The sequence below is a fragment of the Elgaria multicarinata genome, chromosome 1 (genome assembly GCF_023053635.1).
Source record: "Elgaria multicarinata webbii isolate HBS135686 ecotype San Diego chromosome 1, rElgMul1.1.pri, whole genome shotgun sequence".
In the NCBI taxonomy this organism is placed as follows: Eukaryota; Metazoa; Chordata; class Lepidosauria; order Squamata; family Anguidae; genus Elgaria; species Elgaria multicarinata.
Window position 1 is genome coordinate 141584556 of NC_086171.1, and position 26258 is coordinate 141610813.

Consider the following 26258-nt stretch of genomic DNA (forward strand, 5'->3'; position numbering starts at 1 on the left):
AGTTCATTGGCACAGATGTAGTAGCTGTTACTCAGCTGCAGCTATATTGGAAAGCATAACCAGAAAGACTTCCCTCCCCACCCACTCAGTTTGCTTATTGAGATTCACTGAGGTGAAAGATTTTGCTTAGCTTTGCACTAGATATACAGAGAAGGCCATTCAGTCTATGGTGCATAATACTCGGAAAATAAGAACTGGTATAATTGTAGCTTAGAAGAAAGGAACAATCCTGTACTTCAAAGGCTTACATACGTACTTACATTACACTACATGGAGTACTTCACTCACTGGATAAGAAGGACGAAAATATGTTTCTTCTCATCATTCTTAATATTCCTCTACTTTGTTATTTTCTAAAAGGATTTTAATGCATGTAAAATGAAGATAATTTAAAAAAAAATTATAGGGGCTACTATAGGGCCATCCTACATTTTCCAATATACGTGTCAGAGTCATCCAGTTATTAGATCCTCCACTTGTGAGTATTACTCACCAACCTCAGAATTTATTGAGACAAGATGCATTTAAAACAGAAAGATGTGTTGGATTTTGCATTGTATTTCCCATATGTGTGGGCACTGTAGATGTGTGGGCATGCTCAGAGGCCCCCTTGTCACCTATTCAGGGCCTTGGCAAGCTCTGGTTAGAAACTCGAGCAGGAAGCCAAGGCAATCTGCATATAAAGAAAAATGTACGATTCCATTAATTTGTCTTTCCACAGAGGGGGAAAATGGATACATTTAGATTATGGTCTCAGAGGGCTAGAAATAGAAAGAGAGGTTTAAAAAAGCAGAAGCAGCCAGATTAATTAATAGTGGCTATTCTGGACACTTTCCACATAACTATTAATACTTTCCTTTTAGAAATATAAATGTTCACTATGTGCTCAGCAAGCCAAAGTTTAAAATTATATTATGCCTGGTACATTTTGTAATTGTTTGTTTTCCAAAGCACACACACACAAAAAAAATCACCCACTTTTTCTTCCTTATTATTATAGTAGTTTGCAATAAATGGCTATGATGATAACTTAGATTAAAAGACAGGTTACAAATTTAGGCTTACCCAGGAGTTACTCCTATTGAACTCAATGGCACTTGCATACAGTTACAAGTTTCTTACTTGTAACTGTATGCAAGTAAGTGTGCATTCAGAAGTAAGAATTGTAGTTAGAGGCCTTAGCTAGACCTAAGGTTTATCCCGGGATCATCCCTGCCTGCTCCCGGGATATCCTATGTGTCATTTACATGAACAGGGATGACCCCAGGATAAACCTTAGGTCTAGCTAAGGCCTTAGTCTTACCTAATTGTAGTCTTACCTGATGGGGCTCAGGTAAAGGAGAGATTTATTTTTTAAAAAATCAATGGAAGAAGGGGGAAAGTAGGAAATGTTTCAACATTTGCCCAGAACATTATATTTGGCCCACCACATTTTTGTTTAATCTACTATTCCAAGATCTTTCCAGATGTTTTATTATTTTAATGTTTTTATCTTTCAGGACATAGTGAGTTACAATCTAGATATCTTTAGTTATATTAAAAGTCTTTCATTAACTTACCAATAGGCAGTATCCAACACTGCGCTCTGTTTATGCCATTGACACAGCAGTAGCAGTAGCGGCCTCTAGCACAACTCCAATAGCATATGATGGCATGACAATTTTTCCCAGAGTAACGCATTACACCAGCATACACTATTGGCATTGCATTAGAGGTCACTTACAGTAGTTCTATGAATTCTTTCTGGGTTTCCAATTTTATATCTTCAAGTTACCATGAGTTATAACAGCAATAACAGTGTAATTAAGTATTTTTTGAACACCTGGGTCTCAGGATTGGGGCGGGGAGGAAAGAGGCTTTGTGCAAATTTGCAGTACATGCAAATTATTATTATTATTATTATTATTATTATTATTATTATTATTATTATTATTATTATATATAGAAATCCATAATTCATATAACAGAAAAACCCAAATCAATATAAATCGTAGCCCAATATAACACAGGTACTAAGTTCTGGGATTTGTAGCTGTGTTGGCTATAAGAAAAATTATAGCAAAGGTAGCTGTGTGGGCCTTCTCTGTAGTGGCACCCACCCTCTGGAAAAACCCTCCCCATGCAGTTCAGAAGGCAGAAAACGTGGCCTCTTTCAAACGCCTCCTAAAAATGCACCTTTTCACCCAGGCTTTCCTTGGGCGAATCATGCTGCTCCATTTTGCAGGCTTCTTACAGTTTTTACTGCAGTTGTTTTAATGTTGTGCTTTTGATATTGTATTTAATGGTGTGTTTTTAATATTGTGTCTAAATGTATTTTAAAAGTGTGAACCTCCAGATCTCAAAATATAATCAGGCAAGATATTTGGTGTGTTTGTGTGTGGAGGAGGAGAAGGAATAGGAAAAACAAAATAAAACCCAGGCTGACTTGATGTTGGAGTCATTATGTTCGCATAGTGAGAGTCTTAAAATTATATGGCAAAGGACAGTTTGCAGACATTCACACTGGGTTCTATCAGGCTGATGTGATAGTTTCAGGTTTTAGTATCCCTAGGCCCACTGAGAGCAAGAAGGTGGCAGATATTTGTTGATACTCAATTTTTGAAAATATAAAAAACAGATGTTAACTAAGAATTTTCCTATCTTGGGCAAATTAGACAGGTTCCTTGGTCAATAGAAAACAGAAGTACAGATCAAGTAGGCAGTCTTTAATAAAGCTAGAGATAATTTTAGTTGCTGTACTAGGAAAAAGAAAGTCAATAAAAGCCAAATTGCGTAGCATTACCTAGTAATTTGATGGGATGAACCCTCAAAGAGTAAAGTCCCACTTTCAAGTGATATAAAATTATCTTCCTTTAGTGTCAGGTCCCACTGTTGAATGGCTAAATTTGGCATTCTCCAAGTCATTAAAAAAAAAGAGAGAGCAAAGCTAGCCATGTCGACCTAATAATAGTATTACACTTATTTTTGGATTTTGTACTTTGTCTTATGGCCAACACCTTTGTTTTTGTTTTTCCCCACTATATTGGATGGAATCCTGGACCTCAAGGAGTGGAAACTGCTCTAAGGGGGAGTGTACACCAGCTGTTTTTTGCAGGCTCCACCTCTATTTTTTACTGGAATATCCCTGATTGCTTTTGTCATGTTTTTTCCGGCTCTCTTGCATCCGTTTGCGAGAGCGTTCCAAACTCAGCAAACAGCCAATCAGTTGTGAGGAGGGCGGGCATGAGTATTGGCGTGTTTTACTACCAAGTGCTTTTTTTTAAAAAAAAGTACAAACCTATCTCTGCACAGGAGCGCATATTCGACACAGTTCATATCCCCATGTGTTGCTGCGCATCCCTCATGAGTAATTAAAAAAAAATCCATTGCCCCCATACCCACCGCTGTAATGGGGCACACGTGCTCCTGCAACGGCACTCCTCTAATTGTGGTACAGATCAGTCTCGTGTGCCCTGTGAGGGGTGATCATGGAAGCATGAAACCTTCAGGAGCATGCCTTTTCCATTGTGAAAGGGCTGCAGGTGTAGCTTAGCCCTAAATCATTAATTATAGGCGACAGGAAGAGACTGAAAACTGGGCCACATGCATTCCAGTAAAACTGTTATTGTGGCAGACTAACAGTGCCATGCCACACCTATAAATGCTTAGCAAAAGATGTCAAAGAATAGTGTTTTAAAAATGCAGAAGGCAATGTTGAATCACTACTGTGTGGTATGACACAGATGGTTTTTTAAAAAATGGCAACACTATCGTCCTGAAATCATATGTCCTCCCTTACTGACAAATAATGAAGGCAGCCCTATTCCTTCCTGCACACATTTTAGGGCTTTCATTTTTAAGAGATTTATGTCCATGTGAAATACCATGTGCTTTAATAGAGTAATGCACAGTGTATCCTGTTAACATAATGACAAATCAGAGCAGAACTGAACCTTAGCAGTCAAGATAGGATATGACAGAGCAGGGAAGGATGAAGTAAGCAACATTTCAAAACAAGACTGAAATAAAAGCTGAACAATAGCTTTAAATATATTTTAATATGCATAGGAAATTAGGTATTTATAGTTACAAAAAAGCATCACCAACTTAAGTTTCTTGCCAGATCCAATTTCTAAACTAAGGAACACTAGAGAAACCTAGTATTTATTATAGCAACTTCACACAGTGTGGTGCATGCATTTTTACAAGAAACTTTGAGCATGTCTACACCAGCCTTTTTCTCTGGGGTCATCCCTAGATCATCCCTCTGTGTCCAAATGAAGCACAGGGGATCCCGGGAACAACCAGGGATGACCCCTCCATTTTTGCAGGATAACTGGTTGCCCAGTTATCCCGTTTTCCCCATGGTCCCGTACCATCCCAAGAACTACGGGAGGTGTGGCGCCCACTCCTGGCTTCTCCCTTCCTCCCCGCAAGTAGCGGGGCTCTTAAAATGGGCATGGAGCTGCGCAGAGGCAGTTCATGCCCATTGGGGGATGGGACATTTCAAAGTCTTTTAAAAAAGAAATTACATGTGCTGGAGTGCAATTGAGCTCCGCCTCTGTTCCAGGGGGGAAATGGCGTCCACAACAACCCTCTTCCCTTCCGGGACGTTGCACGGCCATCAAGACACTGGGGGAGGATCGTGGAAGCAGGTAAGTGCTGTTGTTTTATAGTGTTGTTTTATACTTTGAATGTTTTTAATTTTTGTGAACCGCCCAGCGAGCTCCGGCTATTGGGCGGTATAGGAATGTAATTAATAATAAATAAATAAGTCCACGATCCTCCCCCTCCCTCCCTCAACACTCTTAGGTGTAGACATGCCCTTTGTTCAATGCACAAACTTCCCAGCATTGTCAAATACACAATGGGAGAGTTCTTTTGATATGTCAAGTCTTCCAGCAGGAGACAGAGTAATCTCCTTTTAAATTACTACCTTTCTAACCTTATCTCATAGCTCTAAAAAGTGATCAGTGCCTTCCTGCCTATGTGTATCTCATCTGATTGGTTGACCATGTTGACCAGTCACCCCTGACTACACTGGCTAAACATAGTGAATGTGGAATATGGTTCTCTACTCCTTTGTTACCTCCTTTGAGCACCTGATGTTGCTGAATATACCTGGGTGATCCCTACATGAGTGAACATATGGATGCCCTTCCAATAGTCTTAATGTAGGATAGCAAGCTTCTTAACATTTATTTTATTTTTAAAATACTTTGTCCACTTTCCCCTTTGTCCCTTATTTTGATTTCTAATAAAAACTTTATTGGAAATGTAAACCTGATGGTCTGCACGAATTTATGATAAACCCAAGGGATTGTCCCCAACCCCTCAACTACCTGCCTAAACTGCTTACAAAAACACGATCTACTTTTGCCTAAGAGTAGATAAGAAGAAAGCAAAATGCACTTGCCCAGTGATGGGGCTGTCTAGTTTAGCCTTACCCATCCCGATGACCTCCAGATGTTTTAGACCACAATTCACAGCAGTCCTGACCATTCATGCAGATTGGGGTTAATGGAAGTTGGTCCAAAGTACCTGGAGGGAATCTGGTCTAGCTGATGGTCAACATTTTCTGGTGGCAGATAATTGTCTTGGAGCTTTGGCCTTTCTCCCTTGCCAAAGTTAGCTGAAAGAGTGTGGGTGTTGGCAGAAACCTACTAGTCAGACAGAAGTATGCACAACTGGCCTACCTCATAAGGCGGTTCTAGGCAGTGGTTTTCTCTGCACATAAAAACAGCATTCTGGAATTAACCTGTTATTTTCTACTGATTATAAAAATCTGTGTAATAAGAGAAGCACTTTTAGCTAAGTGCCCTATCTTCAGTCTCATATTTGTTTAAATCAGCACTTAATTTGTTTAAATTAAGTCACTGTATTCCAGTCTTGTGGCATCTTAAAGACATTATGTCACAATACAGTTGTTTTCTTTAAGGTGCCACAAGTCTTTTTTCATCACATTGCACTCACTTCAGAAGGTTGGAAAGGGCTGTTTTCAGCAAAATACTGCAGGAAAGGTGGAGGGCTGCACTTCGGGAGTAAAAGGAACAGACATCTGGCAGGAATAAGAAAGTTGTAAAGAATCACAAAGCCATGAGATTGTGAGGAGTAATAGGAAGTGGAAACTTGTCATAATTGGGGGCTACGGCAAAGCTACTAAGGAGGAGGGGGAAAGGTAGAGATAGCTAAGGGGGGTATTTTGAAGTGTATATCTATTATTATTATTATTATGATTATGATTATTATTATTATTTAGCACTTACTCGTATGACCCAAAACCACGTCTGGATATGCAAACACTTTAAAGCGTAGCTAAATAAAACTTCTACATATATTCCCTGCCTGTTTTTAAAAAGTTTCTACGCTCACAACCACCAAATCCAAAAAGGTTGAAAACTTTAAAAAGTGTGTGAAACTAGTCAGACTACAAAAAAACCAGTCAGGAATAAAATATTTCCGTTTCAGGAACGGGGCGGGGGTTGGGGAGGAATGGGATCGCCTTGACTAATCCTTCCTCGCTTCGCCATCGCGGCACGTCAAATCTGGATCGCTCGCTTCCCTCTTCCTTTGTAGGAGGGGCATGAAAACGAAAACTCGGCCAAGAACGCAAAGACTAGGGACGCTCCCTGCGATCCGAAGCCGAATCACGGCTCTCTCTGTCCCATCTCTTCCAGTGGAGTTGGGAGGAGGCGTGTCTTTGCGTTCCCTCGCTTCCGTCGCTTCCCCGCGCCTAGGGCCACTGGCCGTCTGCCCCAGCCGGGATGTGGCCCGATCCCAGCCACTCACCCATCAGGGAGACATTTGGGGGCAAACGGGACAACCCCTCCTTTCCCTCTTCCTCCTCCTCCTCCCGCCCAGCTACCCACCCACGCCCATCTAGCGAGCCTGTGCCCGGCCATATATCTTCTAGGAGAGACGCACAATTTCTCCCTTTTTAATTTTTGGCTTGGAAGTGGACGCTGGCGAATGGCATATTGCGCTGGTGAGGAAGCGCAACGGCTTCTGGGTGCGTGCCATTCCTGAGTATTACGGCACCCATTCCTGGTTCCTTTGACTCTTCTCCGGCGGCGGCGGCGAGAAAGGCGAGAGAAGCGCGTTGGCTCGTCGATCCTCAGCAGCCATGGCGGAGCGCCGCGCCTTCGCCCAGAAGATCAGCAGGTAAAAGCGCCCGTGCGCGGCGCCGAGGAGGCGCGGCTGGCCGCCGCGTAGCCTCAGGGGCTTTCCCGGCGGAAGAGAGCTTTAACTTCGGTGCGTTGGGCGAGCTGTGCTAGGGGCCTAGCAGGGGCGGGCGGGGAGATGTGTCTCTCAGCCCGCACCATCTCCCCGGAGGCAGCCTCCGCTCGCTTGCTGGATTAAGCTGGAGACCCGATGCGGGGGAAGGGCTGGGTGGAGATTGCTCGTGGGGGGCCGCTTTTGTGGGCGCCTGGTCCCGATCCGCCAGTGCTCGCCGCCATCTGTCTTTCTGTGCCGTGCATATTCCTGCAGGCCAGCTTGATGGGTGTGCTTTCGCTTGCACGGTTGTAAAGGGCATTGTGTGTTGCATGACTCCCCCAACCCGCGATCTTCAAGCACCTTCGGTGACACGGGTCGCTCCCCGGCTAGGGGGCGGGGTGCATGCACGGCAGGTTTTGCTCCTTGCTCTCGGAGCGTGTCGATGTGAGCGTGGGGGTCCCACGATGCGGAGTCTGTGATGCGTTGGAGGGGTGGGGTGCCTTGTGTGCTTGCGATGTGCTTTGGGGTGCGTGGCATCATCCTGCAAGCACGCGCTGCCTATGTGCGTGCTCCTTGTTTATGTGCTGTGCTCTGGCTCGAAAGCTGGGATGCATTGTCCCTTTTTTGCAGAATGCTGTGCAGGTGCTTGGGCACCAACATATAGGCCCTCTTGATGATACATTGTTCTCCGGATCTGGGGGTTGGGAGTGTATTGATGGTTTTTTACTCACATCGTCCTCATGCCCGTCATAAGCTGCACATTTTATGACATTGTGCGCTTGTTATGACTGTGCTTTGAAATGAAGGGCTGGATGCATTGTGCTGGAAGGAGAATTCTTGTTTATTTGTAAAAGAAGTCATTATGTCCTGTCTGCTATACAACATGACAAGTCCCTTTCCCTTCTCATTCCACAGAATAAGGAGGACAGCAGGACGCTGCTCTTTGGGGGAAATTGCCAACCCCTCTGAAATTCTTTGCTATCTTGCATGCCTGCTCCAACTGTCATGCTGCTCCCCCTGTTACAGTGACACTTCCCTTGAGTTCTTTGTTCACAGCAGCTGGAAGAAATGACTTTACTTAGTGGATGAGATGTGGGAAAAGTCCAGGCTTCTAGGAAAAGTTCCAGCTTCTATATTATTTATACACCTGGTTCCCTCCTTTTAGTGATAACTTTTTAAAATGTCTGTGTTTTAAGTAGGAACTATTCAAAGTTTCTTAAAAACAAAAGTAAAGGTGGTTTTTTTTTAGTTTTTCAAAACTGGGAGTACTTCCTTCTCAAATCACAGACACTAACATTCCTGCTTATTTTTTTCAGTAGTATTGACCACCCTTGCATGTGACTTTTGATGAAAACCTTAAAAAAAGCACACCCCCTAAAACTTCTCCCCAACATATTCTCCCAGAAGTGCAACTGACATATTTTACATACCTCTCCACCTGTGCAAGGTGTTTCCTCAAAAACACTTGTGCATCCTTGATGTACCAGGATTTCATTCATTCATTCATTCATTCATTCAAAGTATTCTTATTCCACAATTCACTCAAGGCTCCCAGACTGAAGCCTTTACAGTGCCATCCTGTGCATGTGTACTGAAAAGTTAGTCCCATAGTCTTCAGTGGGACTTACCCCTTAAGTGTGTGTTTAGGATTGCTGCCATAAGTAGAATCAGCTGAGAAGATATTAAGGGTATAGTTTTGCATTTATGTTTTGATGGTTGGTAACAATCTATGTTGTTGGCTTTCAGTTCATGACTGGGTAGGTGGTTCCAATTCTAGATTTAAAAATTATGATTTTGTGCAGTGTTTCGTCACCTTTTTTTTATAAGACAGGAATAGAATTATACAACTGAGACCTGCAACAGAATGTTGCAGTGTAGAATATTACAGTTCGGTGTTTCAGTCACCCACACCCTCTTCCAGGATACTGCATTTCATTCCTCATCTCTTCCCATCTCCGGCTTTCATTCCCCCTACCTCTGCACCCACAGACACTCTGCATTCTGTGGTCACTTACTATGTCCAGTCCTTGTTGTGCTATTTTGGGGTGGAGTTTTTTTTGGCCTGCCCTTTTTCCTAGTGTTTTTCTCCTCCTAAAGATTTATAGTACTTCTGCAAATCTTGGTGTTCCCTTGAGCATGCTGATACCTCCTTCTTTTCACAGTGGCCTCATTTTGGCTCCAATCCTGTCGACACTCCCCAGCTGAGTTTGCTACTAGAGGGGGTGATGGTGAGAAAGGACTAGGGGTAGAATGCACTGGGAGGTTGTTCTGTGCATCTCCCCTTTATTTCATTAGTGCTACACAGGAAATCTTCCCAGTGGATTTTGCCTGTGGGTGTAGCTCTCTAGTTCAGGGGTTGGATACAGATTTGAGTTAGATCAACTGCACTGGTGGAAGTGGACCTCCCTGCCCCCTCTTTCCCACAGCTTCTGAAAATGCTACACAGGGATCAGGATGCCCTGCTGAATGGGGTGACTTATGCTGTGGGGGGTGGGGGAGACTGCCCCAAATCAGGCAGAGGAGCCTTCCACAAGCAGAGCCCTTCATCTTGCAGAAGGTCGATCTCAGTTCCAACCCAAGGTGTGTCCCTTTCTTCAAAATGAGTTCTATTGAAATGAAAGAGGCTTCATGTGTTCAGGATCAGGCTCTTAAGCAACTAACTGATTTCTCTGACAGCTAGAAATTACCACCGAGTTTAGGAAACTGGAAATCACAGGTTGCAATACTAAGCATACACACCAAAAAGTAAGTCCCATTAAAATCAATGGGAGTTATTTTTGAGTAAACATGAATAGGATTTCACTGCCTTTTCTCCTTCATTTGTTACTGTCATCACCCCCAATCTGATGTTCTCCAGATGTGTTGGACTGCAAGCCTCATCAGTCCCAGCCAGCAGTCCAACACATCTGGAGGGTATCCAGTTGGGGAAGACTGCACTAGTGGATCTAAAGAATCTTGATTGACTTGATGGCCTTGTAGGCCACTTCCAACTCTACTATTCTATGATTCTTCTGTTTGTCAGAGCACTGAGTGAATGATCAAGTGCGCTTGCTAATGCTTTTCTTACTTCAGTCAAGTAGTGGCTGCCTCACACTGGCCAAACATTGGCCCATTTAATCGCAGTTATTCAGAAGGCAGCAATAAAAAAAAAGCTACTTTCACCCTTTCTGAATGGCAAGCAGTGGCAGCAGTGACTGAAGCTATTCATGGCAGAGAACCACTCCAGAGGAAATGTGGGGAAAACAGAAGTGTCTCTCTCTTGTCACTGATGTCATTGTGGGAAAGATGGGACAAGAAGGGATGTATCTGGTTTTTTTATTTTATTTGATGTAGCGGAACATAAGACAAATATAACCAAACAGGACAAATATCTTCAGGTATATCCAATCAGAGGTGGAGATACAGCAGCCAGAAGAAGACTCTAAATCATTTTAAGGGGGTTATTGTCATACAACTTTGGAACAGCCTTCCTCAACCTGATGCCCTCCAGATGAAATGGACCACAACTCCCATAATCCCCCAGCCAGCTCCATGAGAGTTGGAGTCCAACTCATCTGGAGGTCATCAAGTTGGGAAAGTCTGCCATGAGGTATATCAGAGCGGTATTCTGTGTTACAAAGAAGTTCTCCAGTTGGTGTCCAAGACAAACCATAGGTTACAATTCTTGGTTTTTCCTCCCCCAACAACTTACAATTCTGGGTTCGGATGTCACAGACAACAACCCAGGGACAGAGTGGCCTGCTGGGAGCCAGCATGCTTGCTTGCTCCCACTTAATTCTGAAAAAGTCATTGGCAGACACAAGACACTTAAGCCTTCTGGCCTTGTGTTTTCCAAATTATGTTTTCTATATATCCTCAGATACAGATGTGGCTTACAAACATTTCAGATTTTTTTTTAAAAAAAGTTAGATCGAAAATGGCTCTTAAGGAGTAAAATGTGCAAGAAAGCACTGGAGGGGGCGGGGAATGAAGGAAAATATCAGCTGACCACACTCCCAGAAAGGAAAACAGAACTCAGACTCTGCATTCAGCCAACAATGAATAATTAGTTGCAGATTTCAGTGAAATCCTACCATTGCTAAACTCATTGGGAATTTCAGCACTTCATATAGAAACAAAGAAGGACAAAATAAAGTGGCAAAAAGTTCTTGATCTTCATTTTGGATAATTTGGCAAGCCCAATAGAACTGGATGCCAGTAGTAATCTTAATTTTACTATAGAGATTATAGAAAGCATTTTGTGAAATAAAATGGCAACAGCAGCTGTTCAAAGTGTGAGAATATGAATGGTTTGCTTGGTGTCTAAGGCCTTAGCTAGACCTAAGGGTTATCCCTGGATCGTTCTGGGGTCATTCCTGTTCATGTAAATAACACACAGGATATCCCAGGAGCAGGAAGGGACGACCCCGGGACGACCCCGGGATAAACCTTAGGTCTAGCTAAGGCCTAAGTCTTAAAACTCACATTTTAATAAACAGTGTTTTTTTACCAGGAGCATAAAAGATATTAAAGGAGGCACCATATTTAAGGAGGGAATTCCAGTATTGGGGAACCATATCAGAAAAGATCCTGACTTTTCATTCATCTGACCTTTTTCATCTGCCTGGAGCAAGATGTCCACTGATGAGCTTGACATTCAGACCTGGGTTGTCTGTTCTTCTCATATACTTCCACTGCACCTTTGGTTCATAAAAACTCTGTATGTGGTGACCTCATTGAACCATAAGTGTAGTATAAGATTTCATTAATGTTTTTCCGTCTTGTACTGTCTTTGAAACCTGCTTTCCCATCCTTTGGTAGCTTTAGAAATCCCCGCTTTTCTTAGTGGAGGGTTGTCCGTATGTGACTTATGTTCGCACCTTGGTAACAGTTGCTAGACACACTCCAGAGGCTTCATTGTTCTGTTGCTAGTGAAGGGTCAGAAATGAATGTGTGCATCCCACAAGAAAGAGTAGCCACACATTCCATTAATAGTCTCCAAGTGCTTTTAAAGCAAGCAGCCTCCTCCTTTTGCTGCTGTAAGATTGACTTCTTGGGCCTTTAGCTTCTGCCATTACAACATTCCTTGTAGAACTTTGTTCTAGTCTCCACCATTACAAATTGATCTGACCATCCCTGAAGAAAAATAACAGGGAATTCTCAAAATCAGTAGCAAATAGTGAGTCAGAGTATATTGTTATCAACTGCTTTTGGTACTTGGAAGTAAGCCAGGTGGGAATGTTTTGAATATACCAGAATACCAATATGCCAGCCCTGTTTATTATACAGGAAGCAGCAGAAGCATTATCCAGGAGAGTGGAGAGGACCAGGGAGGGACTGTTGCTATCAAGCATCTGCTACTTCCTGTTGCTGCTGCTTAAAGGAAGCAGCACAGCTGGGAGTAGCCACAGGACCAACTGCAGACTGGGTGAGGAAAGCCCTGCCCTAAAGAGACATTAATATCTACCTCATGGGCATTGGCCTCTGAGGTCATTTCCTGGAGTGCGAATATGTTTCTTGGTCCTGCTGCAGGTGGCAGTGCGACCCTGAAGAGGGGGCTCAGGACTTGTGACCCACCAAGTGAAATTACTATGGCTTACTAAGAGGTTGACATCTCTTTGTTTTTGCTGGCTTCCTTAGCCTGTAAAAACAGGAGGTTTATTGAGCCCCAGGTAGGCCATTTTAAATAGTTGGTGGGCTGCATTTGGCTTGGAAGAAACGGAGTGGTGCAGGGCCAAACTCAATGGTGTGACAACGTTAGGGTGACCATATTTTGGAAACCAAAAAGGAGGACAACATGGTTGGCCCCCAAGGGGGCGTGCCCAGCAACATGTCTGGCTCCAGGGGGCGTGTCCAGCACCAAGGGGGTGTGCCCACCCAAACATAGGCTTGGTCTCATATCTGATTTTACAGCACACAATTAAGAAAAATCTGTTCTACATAACATCTTAATGTTAAAATCACTGAAATAAAGAACAAGTGAGACATTCAATGTATCTGAAATTAACTTCACTCACTCCTACTTTTGTAGCTTTTGCTGTACTTTGAAGCTTTTGCTATACTCTGTGTGATACATTCTCCCCTTCCCTCAAATATATTTTCTGACTGTATCCTCACTCGTTGCAAGCTACTGCTGCTGTTAACAGGGCTTGTTGCCGACTGGCTGGCTTTTTTTATATTAAATTACAATTTTTAAAAAACTTGTGTACAGCTGTCACAAGTTTCTCTACTCTGACATTAGGGTGGGTGTTGTGGGTGGTGGACACTACTTGGCCCATTCACACTTTTCACTTATATACATTAGCTTCTCAAGGCTTATGCGTTGGCACCACTTCGCACATCTAGACTTTGAACTCCTGTCTGCTTCCTGCACAAACATGCAACTTTGAGACCCTCTTTCCCCCTTGCTGAGTAGTTTCTCTGGTGAAAGGAATTGCAGTTTGAAAAGCAGACCTAATTGCATGAAGAGTTTCAGGGGCTCACATGAGCATTAGATAATGTTGTAGGCCTTAGCTAGACCAGGCTTTATCCCGGGGCAAACCCCGGGATCGTTCCTGTGCATCCAGATGACACACAGGGGATACCGGGATCAGGGAGGGATCATCCCTCCTTTGCCCCAGGATACAGCCCTCCCCTTTGGGCCCGCTTTTTCCATGGTGTCGGGCTTAGCCCGAGACCATGGAGCGTGTGGCCCGTTTCTGCGGGTTTACCCAGCTCCGCGTGATTACTTGTGCGGAGCCAGGAGCTGCGCCCAACGGGGGTAGGGTGGGGGGAATGGGGAAAGTAAACCTTACCTTTGCGCACGACCGTTCGTGCGCTCCTCTTCCTTTAAAAAATAAAAAAAATGGTGGGCGTGATGCCTTTCTTCATGAGGTTGTCGCGCCTCACGTGTAAACGGAGGAGGGATCTTGCATTAATCGCAATGCGAGATCTCCCCTCCTCCATCCCGGACTTTCAGGTAGGTCTAGCTAAGGCTATAGTTAGCCTAATCACTCAAAGCATTATGTATGAAAGTCCTTGCAGGCCAGTCATATGTGTTCTAGAGTATATCCCGCTAACTCTCACAGGCGTGCCTTCCAAGTAACAATGCTGAAGTTCATAGCCTAAAGGAATAATGCAGAAGAAAGTAGACTATTTCATCATCAACTTCTTTTTTTTACTGTGAAACATGAAGAGAGCCAGTTAACACCCTCATCTGACAGCAGACTCCTCATTCAAAATGCAGTCCTCCATGTGAACATAAAGCTAGTGAGGGTTGGGTAGGGATATATGAGAAATTTGTTTCAGTTCATTTTTGATCAGAATTCCAGACCAAACAAAGTTACCCCAGTTTGCACCTTCCACACCAAACAAGGACTCAGACGCAATCTGCAGTTGAAGTCCATACATTTCTAATGTTGCAAATGTGTTTGAAAAATGTGGATGAAAAAATGGTTATTTTTTGAAAAATGTACACAACTAGGCTTTCATCAATGGGAGAAGAATGTTTACATTTTAATAGATGCAGAAAATTGATGTGTATATTTGGAAAAATATGCATGAAAATATGCATGGGTTTTTATATGAAAAGAAAAAAAGAAGCAAAGTTTAGTCTGATATAGAATTGAGTCAGAACGAGGTTTGAGATAGAATTCAGAGAACTTCAGTAAGCTCAGGTTTTGGTGATTTGCACACAGTTCGGTACATTAAAACATGTTCCTTCCTGCTACCAGATAGACACTATTGGAGGGCTACGAAAATATCTGCTCTCCCTATTAGGATGCAGCTAATGTGTTCTTGTGTTCTTTACGCAATGTAAAGAACACAAGAAGAGTATTAATGTTCCATTTAGTCCATCATCTGGTGGCCCAGCCAGATGTCTTTATGAAGTTCACAACTGGAATATAAATGCAATGGTCCCCCTTGTATTATATCCCCGTATTATATCCCCTTGTATTGTATCCGATTGTTGTAAACCGCCCAGAGAGCTTCGGCTGTGGGGCTGTATATAAATGTAATTAAATAAATAAATCCCCCTCCCCCTGGAACTGGTATTTAGTGGCATATTGCCTTTAGTTATTTTGGCTAATAGCTATTGATACAGCATTGTTGTTGTTGTTGTTATTATTATCATCATCATCATCATTGTTGTTGTTGTTATAATCATCACCATCAACAACAACAACTGTACAGCTCTTTCAAAGTGTTTTACATTTCCTTACCACAACCTTGTAAGGTAAGTCAGTATTACTATTCCCCATATTGCAGATAGCAGGACTGATGCTTATAAAGAGTGGCTTATCTAAACCTGTTCATGGTTGGGGTAAGATTTGAACCTAGGACTTCCTGATTCAAAGCTCAGTCTCTCTGCTGTTATGTCTCAGCATCTCTCACAAACTTGTCAAATAATCCCCTTTAAAAATATTCTCTGGTCATCACCACATCCTGAAACAGTGAAGGTCTTAAGTATAAATACGCATTTGTTTGGCTGACCTGAATCTACTGTAAATCAGTTTCAATGAGTGACCTGAACCTCTTGTGTTAGGAACCTATTTCTTCTGCTTTGTAATTTGTCTACCTTACTTGCTCTGTTTGCCCCTTACTAGCAAACGATTGCCTACATTGCTGGCCTAGCATATCTTTTCCATTGCTGGCTTCTTTGATGAACCCAGTGATGAAAGGTGTTGTCAATTTCATGCTTTAAAGGCTTTAAGACCTCCTTTCAAACACCTGATGGACTCGAACAGGCTATCAAAGTCTGCCAGTCTGAATGCTGATTATTAAGATTTAAAGCAGAGCTACTTTGGAAACTCACAGCAAGAATTTATGGATGCCTGTTACTTTGGGAATAATCATTTGGAGGTCCTATGCCTGGTTTTGTCCTCGCCTGCATAGTGTTTTGTGTAGCCAAACATTTTCAGGGTCAAGGCTTTGAACCAAAACACAGAGTTTCAATACTCTTTTTGAAGAATGGCTTCAAAAGCACTTTCTGTGATTTGCATAGGTTATTTGCAAGTTGGCTATACAAAGGTTTATCCTTTGGGCAAAAGGTAAACATTAACACCATGTTATCGATGAATAGTAATTGCCCTGTTTGCATGTTACAGCCCATCGGTGAAATTAACTGTGGGCTGTTGGGGATCAGAGACTGTGGCTGAATTCCATTAGGAAAAGCAAAGTTCTGCCCAAAGAGCTCCAGGAAGTGTCAGATAAAGAGATTGCTGCCCTGCCTCGGGACAGCTGCCCTGTGATAGGGTGACCATATGAAAAGGAGGACATGGCTCCTGTATCTTTAACAGTAATGTAGAAAAGGGAATTTCAGCAGGTGTCAATTGAAGAGGGTGAAATTCCCTCTTCATCACAACAGTTAAAGCTGCAGAAGCCCTGCCCTCTTTTGTATCTGGCCACTCTACTATAGCTAGTGTAGCTTTAACTGTTGTGATGAAGAGGAAATTTCACCCACTTCAATTGACACCTGCTACAATTCCCTTTCCTACATTACTGTTAAAGATACAGGAGCCCTGTCCTCCTTTTCATATGGTCACCCTACCCTGTGAGGACCCGCAATCGATTTTTTCTGACATCCTGTCCACGAGGTGTTGTATTGCGGTGGAGGAAGGAGAAAGCGACTGCATCCACTACTTCTGCTTTTACTCCGCAACTGACTCCTTTGTAGGTTGTGGAGTGTGACATCCAAATCTGGACAGATGGGTTGTTTAGGGGCTAAACAACCCAGCAGTTAACCCACAATAAACCATGGGTTAATTTAACCAATGGGTTGTCATTACATGTGAACCAGATCAATATTTTAGGATAGCAGAGTGACTGAATTTATTGATCATAAGATGAAATGAGAAAGACACATCCAGTAGCCATTGTCCTTGGTTGATAGCACCTTGGGTGGACTCATCTCCCTTGCTGCTCCTCTGGTAGCAGAACATAGTTGACCAACCTCCACTGATTGTTACTCTTAACTGAGATTTTAAAATCAACCAACAAATTAAAGAGAAGTGGCCTCTCCTTCATTTCATATGAAATTCTACCCAATTCATTTTTATAAATATAATGGAACTTTTGCTTCCAGCTCTGTGTCTCGTTTCCACCCTATATCCTCCACCCTCTTTTCTCTATAACGCTCGTTTATTGACTTTTATATATAAACTGTTGTTAGAGAGGGATACAGTTCTGGTAGATCAGTTGATAATCATTTTTGTAAACGGTTAAAATCAACAGCATTAACCAAAAAATAACTGTAATTCAGTGCACCCATAGAAACAAATACATGGGTAGATCAACTGAAATTGGCGACTCAGTGTTCAAATACATGGCAGTCTTCTGTAATATACATACTTTTAATTCCCTCTGTAAAAGTAGCTTGCATATCATATATCTGAGTAAAATAACTTTCTTGTTCTAGAACGGTGGCAGCTGAAGTTCGGAAGCAGATTTCAGGGCAATATGGCGGTTCACCACAGCTTCTCAAAAACCTCAATATTGGAGGCAGCATTTCCCATCATACAACTGTAAGTAATTTTTTCTATACATATATATTTATAAATAATCTGTGTCAAAGCAGTCACAAACTGCTTAAGCATACACTAGTGTATTGATTATACCCAGATACCAAAGTACAAAATAGACAAGTTTCTTATCAAGTTTTAGAATTTCTCTAAAGATAGTTGTGTTAGTCTGTGGCAGCAAAAACAAGTGTCTTGTGGTACCTAAAAGACTTACACATTTACAAATGAGCTTCTATTGTTGCTAGCCACCTTGAACACCATTCTTGGTAGAAACATGGGCCTTAGCTAGACGGGGCTTTATCCCTGGGGCGAACCCCAGGATCATCCCTGTGCGTCCACATAACACACAGGGATCCCGGGATCAGGCAGGGATCACCTCTCCCTTGCCCCGGGATAGAGCCCTACACTTTGGGGCTGGTTTTTCCGCGGTCTTGGGCTTAGAAAGTTCCATGCACTATATCAATCCTGTTGAAGAATCCTGGTGATTTTAGATATTGGAAACAACTTTTGATTGTATGCTTATGTTTACAAAGATTATATGGTCGGTCTGAGTCTTTTGGATATTGTGAATCTAAAAGATGAAGACAAGCAACTAATTTCAGTACTAACTTTAGATGAAACAATATTGACTGTCAGTCTGAACCTGTTGGAGCTGGGCCCTTGAGATTCATTCGGAATAGCTGCATATTCAAGATAATTGTACTAGTTCCTAGAATGGCATTGTCGATCGGATGCCTCACTGGTGTGCTTAGTCATTTGTAGTTCTTCTACATATGTTGAGAAAGTTAACAGAGAAGATAGCTTCACATTTTAATTCCTGCATTTGAAAGTATTCCCTCCTAAGTCAATGGGACTGCTGCAGGTTAAGAGTTACAAGTTGCAGCCAGTTTCTCGCCCACACTGAACACCTTTAATTATTGTGAGTAGCTTTGTGTATTCGTGCTTAGTTCATGTAATCTATGACAGGGCAGCAACTCCAACGAATTATCGGATCATATGCAATGATATGGTAGACTGCAAATCACCTGACAGGTAATGTAAAAGTCAGCTTGAAATTGAATAAAAGGGAGTGCATTTGTTAAATCTTGTTTCATTTAAATATGAAAAGGTCAACGACTCTTACTCTTTCCTTTCATTTCTGAGTCATTTCTTTGAACATTTGCCTTTGCCCAATGGGGCACTAGAATTAGAGCAAGATTAAGAGGACTGGTAAGAATTCATCTTGTCTAGAAAAAGGATCTCTCCTTTACCAACCCACACCCAGTATATTTCCACCAGCTGAAGTGGCAGAGAAAGATCAGTTGACTGGATGAGACTTTGGGGCCCAGTTACTTAAAAAGGTTGTGTTACAGACTGGGAAGGGGAATAACTTTTCCTATTGCTGGACCCCTTCTTCACAAGAATTGCCTCACCCAGTGAATTACCAGTAGGCTGCTACCAGTCAGGATAAACCTCCTGACACACCCTAGGTTGTCTAGCTACTGTCTCGCCCTATTGAGAAGGAACCCTCCCTTCAGCCCAGCTGGAAACCCCTTCTTGATTAATACTTGTTTGCTTTCTGATGACAGGCACACCCAACGAAGGCCCTCAGTGGAAGGTGTACATTGGGGCAGGTTCTTAATGACATGATGCTAACATTTGTTGTTGTTTATTCGTTCAGTCGCTTCCGACTCTTCATGACTTCATGGACCAGCCGACGCCAGAGCTTTCTGTCTGCCGTTGCCACCCCTAGCTCCCCCAAGGTCGAGTCCGTCACCTCCAGAATATCATCCATCCATCTTGCCCTTGGTCGGCCCCTCTTCCTTTTGCCTTCCACTTTCCCTAGCATCAGCATCTTCTTCAGGGTATCCTATCTTCTCATTATGTGGCCATAGTACTTCAGTTTTGCTTTTAATATCATTCCCTCAAGTGAGCAGTCTGTCTTTGTTTCCTGGAGTATGGACTGGTTTGATCTTCTTGCAGTCCACGGCACTCTCAGAATTTTCCTCCAACACCACAGTTCAAAAGCATCTATCTTCCTTCGCTCAGCCTTCCTTATGGTCCAGCTCTCTCAGCCATAGGTTACTACAGGGAATACCATTGCTTTAACTATGCGGACCTTTGTTGTCAGTGTGATTTTATCAAGATTTGTCATTGCTCTCCTCCCAAGAAGTAAACGTCTTCTGATTTCCTGGCTGCAGTCAGCATCTGCAGTAATCTTTGCACCCAGAAATACGAAGTCTGTCACTGCCTCCACGTTTTCTCCCTCTATTTGCCAGTTATTGATCAAGCTGGTTGCCATAATCTTGGTTTTTTTGAGGTTTAACTGCAACACAGCTTTTGCACTTTCTTCTTTCACCTTCGTCATAAGGCTCCTCAGCTCCTCCTCGCTTTCAGCCATCAAAGTAGTATCATCTGAATATTTGAGATTGTTAATGTTTCTTCCAACGATTTTAACTCCAGCCTTGGATTCATCAAGCCCAGCACGTCGCATGATGTGTTCTGCGTACAAGTTGAATAGGTAGGGTGAGAGTATACAACCCTGCCGTACTCCTTTCCCAATCTTAAACCAGTTCGTTGTTCCATAGTCTGTTCTTACCGTTGCTACTTGTTCGTTATACAGATTCCTCAGGAGGCAGACAAAATGACTTGGTATCCCCATACCACCAAGAACTTGCCACAATTTGTTATGATCCACACAGTCAAAGACTTTAGAATAGTCAATAAAACAGAAATAGATGTTTTTCTGGAACTCCCTGGCTTTCTCCATTATCCAGCGGATATTGGCAATTTGGTCTCTAGTTCCTCTGCCTTTTCTAAACCCAGCTTGTACATCCCGCAATTCTCGTTCCATGAATTGCTGGAGTCTACCTTGCAGGATCTTGAGCATTACCTTGCTGGCATGTGAAATAAGTGCCACTGTCCGATAGTTTGAACATTCTTTAGTGTTTCCCTTTTTTGGTATGGGGATATAAGTTGATTTTTTCCAATCTGATTGTTATTCTTGTGTTTTCCAAATTTTCTGGCATATGGCATGCATCACCTTGACAGCATCATCTTGCAATATTTTAAACAGTTCAGCTGGGATACCGTCGTCTCCTGCTGCCTTGTTATTAGCAATGCTTCTTAAGGCCCATTCAACCTCGCTCTTCAGGATGTCTGGCTCTAACTCACTGATCACACCGTCTGAGCTATCCCTGATATTATTATCCTTCCTATACAGGTCTTCCGTATGTTCTTGCCACCTTTTCTTGATGTCTTCTGTTTCTGTTAGGTCCTTGCCATCTTTGTTTTTGATCATACCCATTTTTGCCTGGAATTTACCTCCAATGTTTCTAATTTTCTGGAAGAGGTCTCTTGTCCTTCCTATTCTATTGTTTTCTTCCACTTTTGTGCATTGCTTGTTTAAAAATAATTCCTTATCTCTTCTGGCTAACCTCTGGAATTTTGCATTTAATTGGGCATATCTCCCCCTATCACTGTTGCCTTTTGATTTCCTTCTTTCTTGGGCTACTTCCAGTGTCTCAGCAGACAGCCATCTTGCCTTCTTGGTTTTCTTTTTCTTTGGGACGTTTTTTGTTGCCGCCTCCTGGACAATGTTGCGAACTTCTGTCCATAGTTCTTCCGGGACCCTATCTACTAAATCTAGTCCCTTAAATCTATTCTTCACTTCCACTGCATATTCATTAGGAATATTAGTGAGCTCATATCTAACTGATCTGTGGGTCTTCCCTATTCTCTTTAGTTTGATTCTAAATTGTGCAATAAGAAGTTCGTGATCTGAACTACAGTCAGCTCCAGATCTTGTTTTTACTGTCTGTATAGATGTCCGCCACCTTTGGCTGCAAAGGATGTAGTCAATCTGATTTCGGTGTCGACCATCTGGTGAAGTCCATGTATAAAGCCGTCTTTTAGGTTGTTGAAAGACAGTGTTTGTTATGCACAGTGAGTTGTCCTGGCAGAATTCTATCAGCCTATGTCCCGCTTCATTTTGTTCTCCTAGACCATGCTTACCTGTAATTCCAGATGTCATTTGACTACCCACCTTAGCATTCCAGTCTCCTGTAATGAAAATAACATCTCTTTTTGGTGTATTATCCAGTAGGTGCTGCAGATTCTCATAGAACTGATCTACTTCTGCTTCTTCAGCATCTGTGGTTGGGGCGTATATTTGGATCACTGTGATGTTAAATGGCTTACCCTGAATTCGAATTGAGATCATTCTATCGTTTTTTGGATTGTATCCAAGCACTGCTTTAGCCGCTTTATTATTAATTATGAAGGCTACTCCATTTCTTCTGTGGTCCTCTTGTCCACAGTAGTAGATCTGGTGGTGATCTGATGTGAAGTGGCCCATTCTAGTCTATTTCAGTTCACTGACACCCAAAATATCTATATTGAATCTTGACATCTCACCAGTAACCACGTCCAATTTGCCCTGGCTCATAGATCTTACATTCCAGGTTCCTATGGTGCGTTGATCTTTAGAACATCGGATTTGTCGTTCACCACCAGCACCGTTGGCTGCTAGCTGTCCTTTCAGCTCTGAGCTAGCTGCGTCATCACATCTGGAGCTAGTTGAACTTATCCTCTGTTCCTCCCCAGTAGCATTTTGACCATATTCTGACCTGGGAATCCCATCTTCCGATGGTATACTGACATATCTCTGGTTGTACTGATCCATTTAGTTTTCACGGCAAGAATACTGGGATGGGTTGCCGTTACCTTCCCCAGGGATCGTATTTAGTCTGACCTCTCTACCATGACCTTCCCGTCTTGTGTGTCCCTTCATGGTTTAGCTCATGGCGTCCTTGAGGTGTTCAAGTTCCAGCACCACAACAAGGTAACGACCGCATCTGCCTATCACTTTTTAACAGAAACTTTCAAAGAATCCAGGAACATAAGACGCTGCCTTATATCGAGTCAGATCATTTGTCCATCTAGCCCAGGGGTACAGGATCTCAGGTCGAGGGGCCAAAAATGACCCTCCTGGGTTCTCCAGATGTCCACCCCTCCCCCTTCCATTTCCCCCAACCACTGATCAATTGGCAGTTTCCTGGTTTTTGTGCAGTTCCCCCTCCCATTCTTTAAACGGTTGAAATGCCTCTCTTTAGCTAAAATATGGTCATAGGTTTGATATTTTGGCTCCTCCCCTTTTGTCTTCGGCCTTGCCTGCCACAGGGATTCAGACCCCGAGGGCTTCTCTAAAATGGACTCGAGCCCTTGGGTTGAAAGAGGTTTAACACACTTGATCTAGTCACTGACTGGCTGTGGCTCTCTAGGTTTCAGGCAGGAGTTTTTCCTAGTGCTACTTGGAGATGCTGGTGGTTGAACCTGGCACCTTCGGTATACAAGCTATGGCCAGCTCTACCTACCTAAGCTCTCCCTGCACTCTCCTATTCTCTCTTTGTCTACCACCTTGTTACGAACACGTCTTTCCCCTCCCTTCCACTGTCCATCACATTCACCAGTACCAGCCCATGGCTAATATGCCTGGATAGTTGGCTTAGCCATGCTCTATAGTTTATATTCCATCCACCAGTGGCAACAGTCTCCAACCTGGTGCTCTCCAGAAGTGTTGGCATGCAAGTTTCGTCATCCCAGCCAACGTAGCTATTGATGCTGGCTGGGGATGTTAGTCACATCTGGAGGCCAGCAGGTTGGAGAAGGTTACCCTGTGGGGTATGTGTGCACATCTGGCTTATTCTCTTCTTGTGTAAAGCAGTGCAGAGGAGAGAACTGCAAGAGGTGGTGATTCATGGTCCTGCTTTAAGGGACGGGGAGTTGGAATTGTGTGCGGGCCAGGCTGACAAGGAAGGTGCAGTCCACTCGCCAGGAGCTGATTGTTGCTTGCTATTGGTGAGCAAGTATGCGCTGTATGGTATGGCTGAATTACTATGAAAGTGTGGCATCATGCAAGTGCATTGTAAACATTTGCTGTGGAACACTGTATTTTTGCAAATAGGATTGCCAACTGACCAGAGGGGGAAAATGGCCTGGCTTGCTCTTGTGCTTTTAACAGCAGCTTGACATACTGAAATAAGCAGTGAAGCTTTTACACCATGGAATTAAATGTTATCAGGCATGACTGCCTGCACATCAAGCTAGAGTATCTGGTTGAAAAGTTGGCAAACTTATTTGCAAATTAGTTGGTAACATGGAGTGTTTTGGGATGTCAAAAGAGTGAGCATTTTCTAGAATGGAGCAAAATAATTTAACATTCATTATTAGTGGGGTGGATAAAATAGCACAGTAAGCGCAGAACATAAACAGCTGATAATCAGTAAGCTGTAGAAAGCTCTTTGTTAGAAAAAACAGCAAAATGCTTTCAATATTCTTTTTGGTTTTGCTGCATACAAAACTATGGAGGAGGAACTGCATTAAGACAACTTATGAGTTCCTCATTTTCCTATTCCTCATATTAGCTTAGCTTTTCTATTTGTTTGTGAGGATGTAAATGTACAGCTATTTAAAATTTGATGATCCAAGATTAAACGCATAAGAGCTGGACCAATAAAACATGTTTGGCAGCTCTATGAAGATCCTTCAATCACTTTAATCTGGTTGGTTGCTATGGTGCCATTCATACTAAAAGATGAACACTGATGTCTAGAGGGGGAAAAGAGCAGCTATGCTGTTTGGATTTAGGTTGTGATTGGGGATTCATTCTAGGCTTTTTCAGGAATGCACCTCCTCATGTGTAGGACTCAACTGGGTATGGGTACATGGGAGCGTACATAAGCCCCAACCCCAGTGTCAGCAGAGGTAGAACTCTCACATAAGAACGGAATGTTTGTTGTCTCTATAGTGAAATAAAGTCTCTGTAGTGTAATAAAGTTGCCAGTGCCATCTTTTGTTTCTGAAAGGGCTCCTTTGCCTTAACAGCTGCGTTATAAATAGAAAGTAAATATATGTTTTCCTTGCTGCCTTATCTCCATGCCAGGAAAAGTTACGCCTGGTGAATTTCTCTTCTCCCAGGCATTTTAACAGCATTTAACAACATTAAGTTTGTTTTTAATGGACCCCAGAATTGTTGTTTTAATTGGTACTGTTGTTTTTATACTGTTGTTTGTATGTTTTTAAATTTTGTATACTTTTTAATGTTTACCATTTTTAACTGTTGTAAACCGCCCAGAGAGCTTCGACTGTGGGGCGGTATATAAATGTAATAAATAAATAAAATAAAATAAATCTATGAAAACCATGGATATTCTGCTTAAAAAATGATGATTTTTCTGTGGAAATGCTTAAAAGAGTCCTTTTAAAGCACTAACTGGACTACATCTTTCAACATGGATGTGAAATAGTTTTAGCATTCAGTTTAGAATTGTACACATCTGAATATTAAAAGAATAGGATGTTTCCTATTCTAAATACATTACTAAAAGCAAAATTGCTCCTATTGAACACACCCTGAGCAGACTATTTGTGTATATTTATTAAAATTACCATTCTGTACATTGGTTAAAAGTCAGCATATTATATAACCATTCAGCATATCCGATCTATGCTGTTTAGCTATTTCATTGTGTGTGCATTCCATAAAGCAGGTTGGTTACCTTCATCTTTAGGTAAGCATCCTTATTCCTGAGGTGTTTGAGAAAAATGGTCCGTCAACATTTTCCTTTCTTCTTATTACGTTTGTTTCCATCTCCAGCAGCAGGTTTTTCCCTCCGTGGCCACCTGCCTCTGTATCTTTCTTGACATTTCATGTTCAGAGAAAAAAGGCCCCAGTATTTGGAAGCATGAGAAGCCTTTTCTTAGTGGAGGCTGGTGGCTCCGAGGCCAATGGGGTGGTAAACCCACTCCAGGTTTCAGTCAGAACCAGTCAGAACTCTAAAGGACTTATCCAAGATGCTTCGGAGCTGCCAGGCTCCACTGCCTTTTCTCATTAGCTGAGTTCTTTAGCCATTTTAAATTGCCAAGAAACTAGTACTGTTAATCCTTCCTGGTGCATAATTTTGAAGGAAATCCTCAAAATTATTTGAGAGCACAGGTCCTTTCAGCACTGATGTGTGCTGATGCTTCCAGGGCTTCCTCTGTTGACAAAATGTGCAGCCTAGAGATGTTAAGATTGGTTATATCAGCCCTCCCCAACCTGGCATTCTCCAGATATTTTGGACTTTGACTACCATCAGCACCAGCCAACATGGCTAATTGTCAGGAATGCTGGGAGTTGTAGTCCAAAGCATCTAGAGTACACCAGGTTGTGGAAAATTGATTTAATAAATTCTATGTGGTGGTGGTTCTGGTGGTGATGTTACGGGTTGCCAGTTTCCTTTCTTGACTCCTGTGCCTTTACCAGTTGCTCACCAGAGAGAGATAAAATATGTACATCTTTTCGCTTCGTGAAGCATCAGTGATAGTGAAGCTGTACCTCATACCTTTATCTCTTATTCAGATATTACAGATCCTATGGGGACTGCAGTACTCCTACTGATTGTGTTCTGTCAGCACACCCACCTCTTGCACAAAAGAAAGCTAACGCTTTGTAAATAAACCCTGAAAATGAGTGGAAGTGCTCATTCTTGGATCGGGACTGGCTAGCTCTGCTGACCTGCCCTGTTCTGGAAAGCACCATTTTGGATTGCCGTGCCTGTTGCGGTA

General features: G+C 42.6%; 1 protein-coding gene across 6 annotated transcripts in view; it reads left to right on the plus strand.

Moving 5' to 3' along the window:
* The first annotated feature begins 7054 nt into the window (after positions 1-7054).
* Positions 7055-26258, plus strand: part of DOCK7 (dedicator of cytokinesis 7) — a 143232-nt gene continuing 124028 nt past the window's right edge. For all 6 annotated transcript variants that reach the window (XM_063138024.1, XM_063138033.1, XM_063138049.1 and 3 more), the window contains exons 1-2: positions 7055-7140; positions 17570-17675. In XM_063138024.1, the coding sequence (XP_062994094.1) occupies positions 7103-7140; positions 17570-17675 (144 nt within the window). In that variant the 5' untranslated portion in view covers positions 7055-7102. The remainder of the gene's footprint in view (positions 7141-17569; positions 17676-26258) is intronic.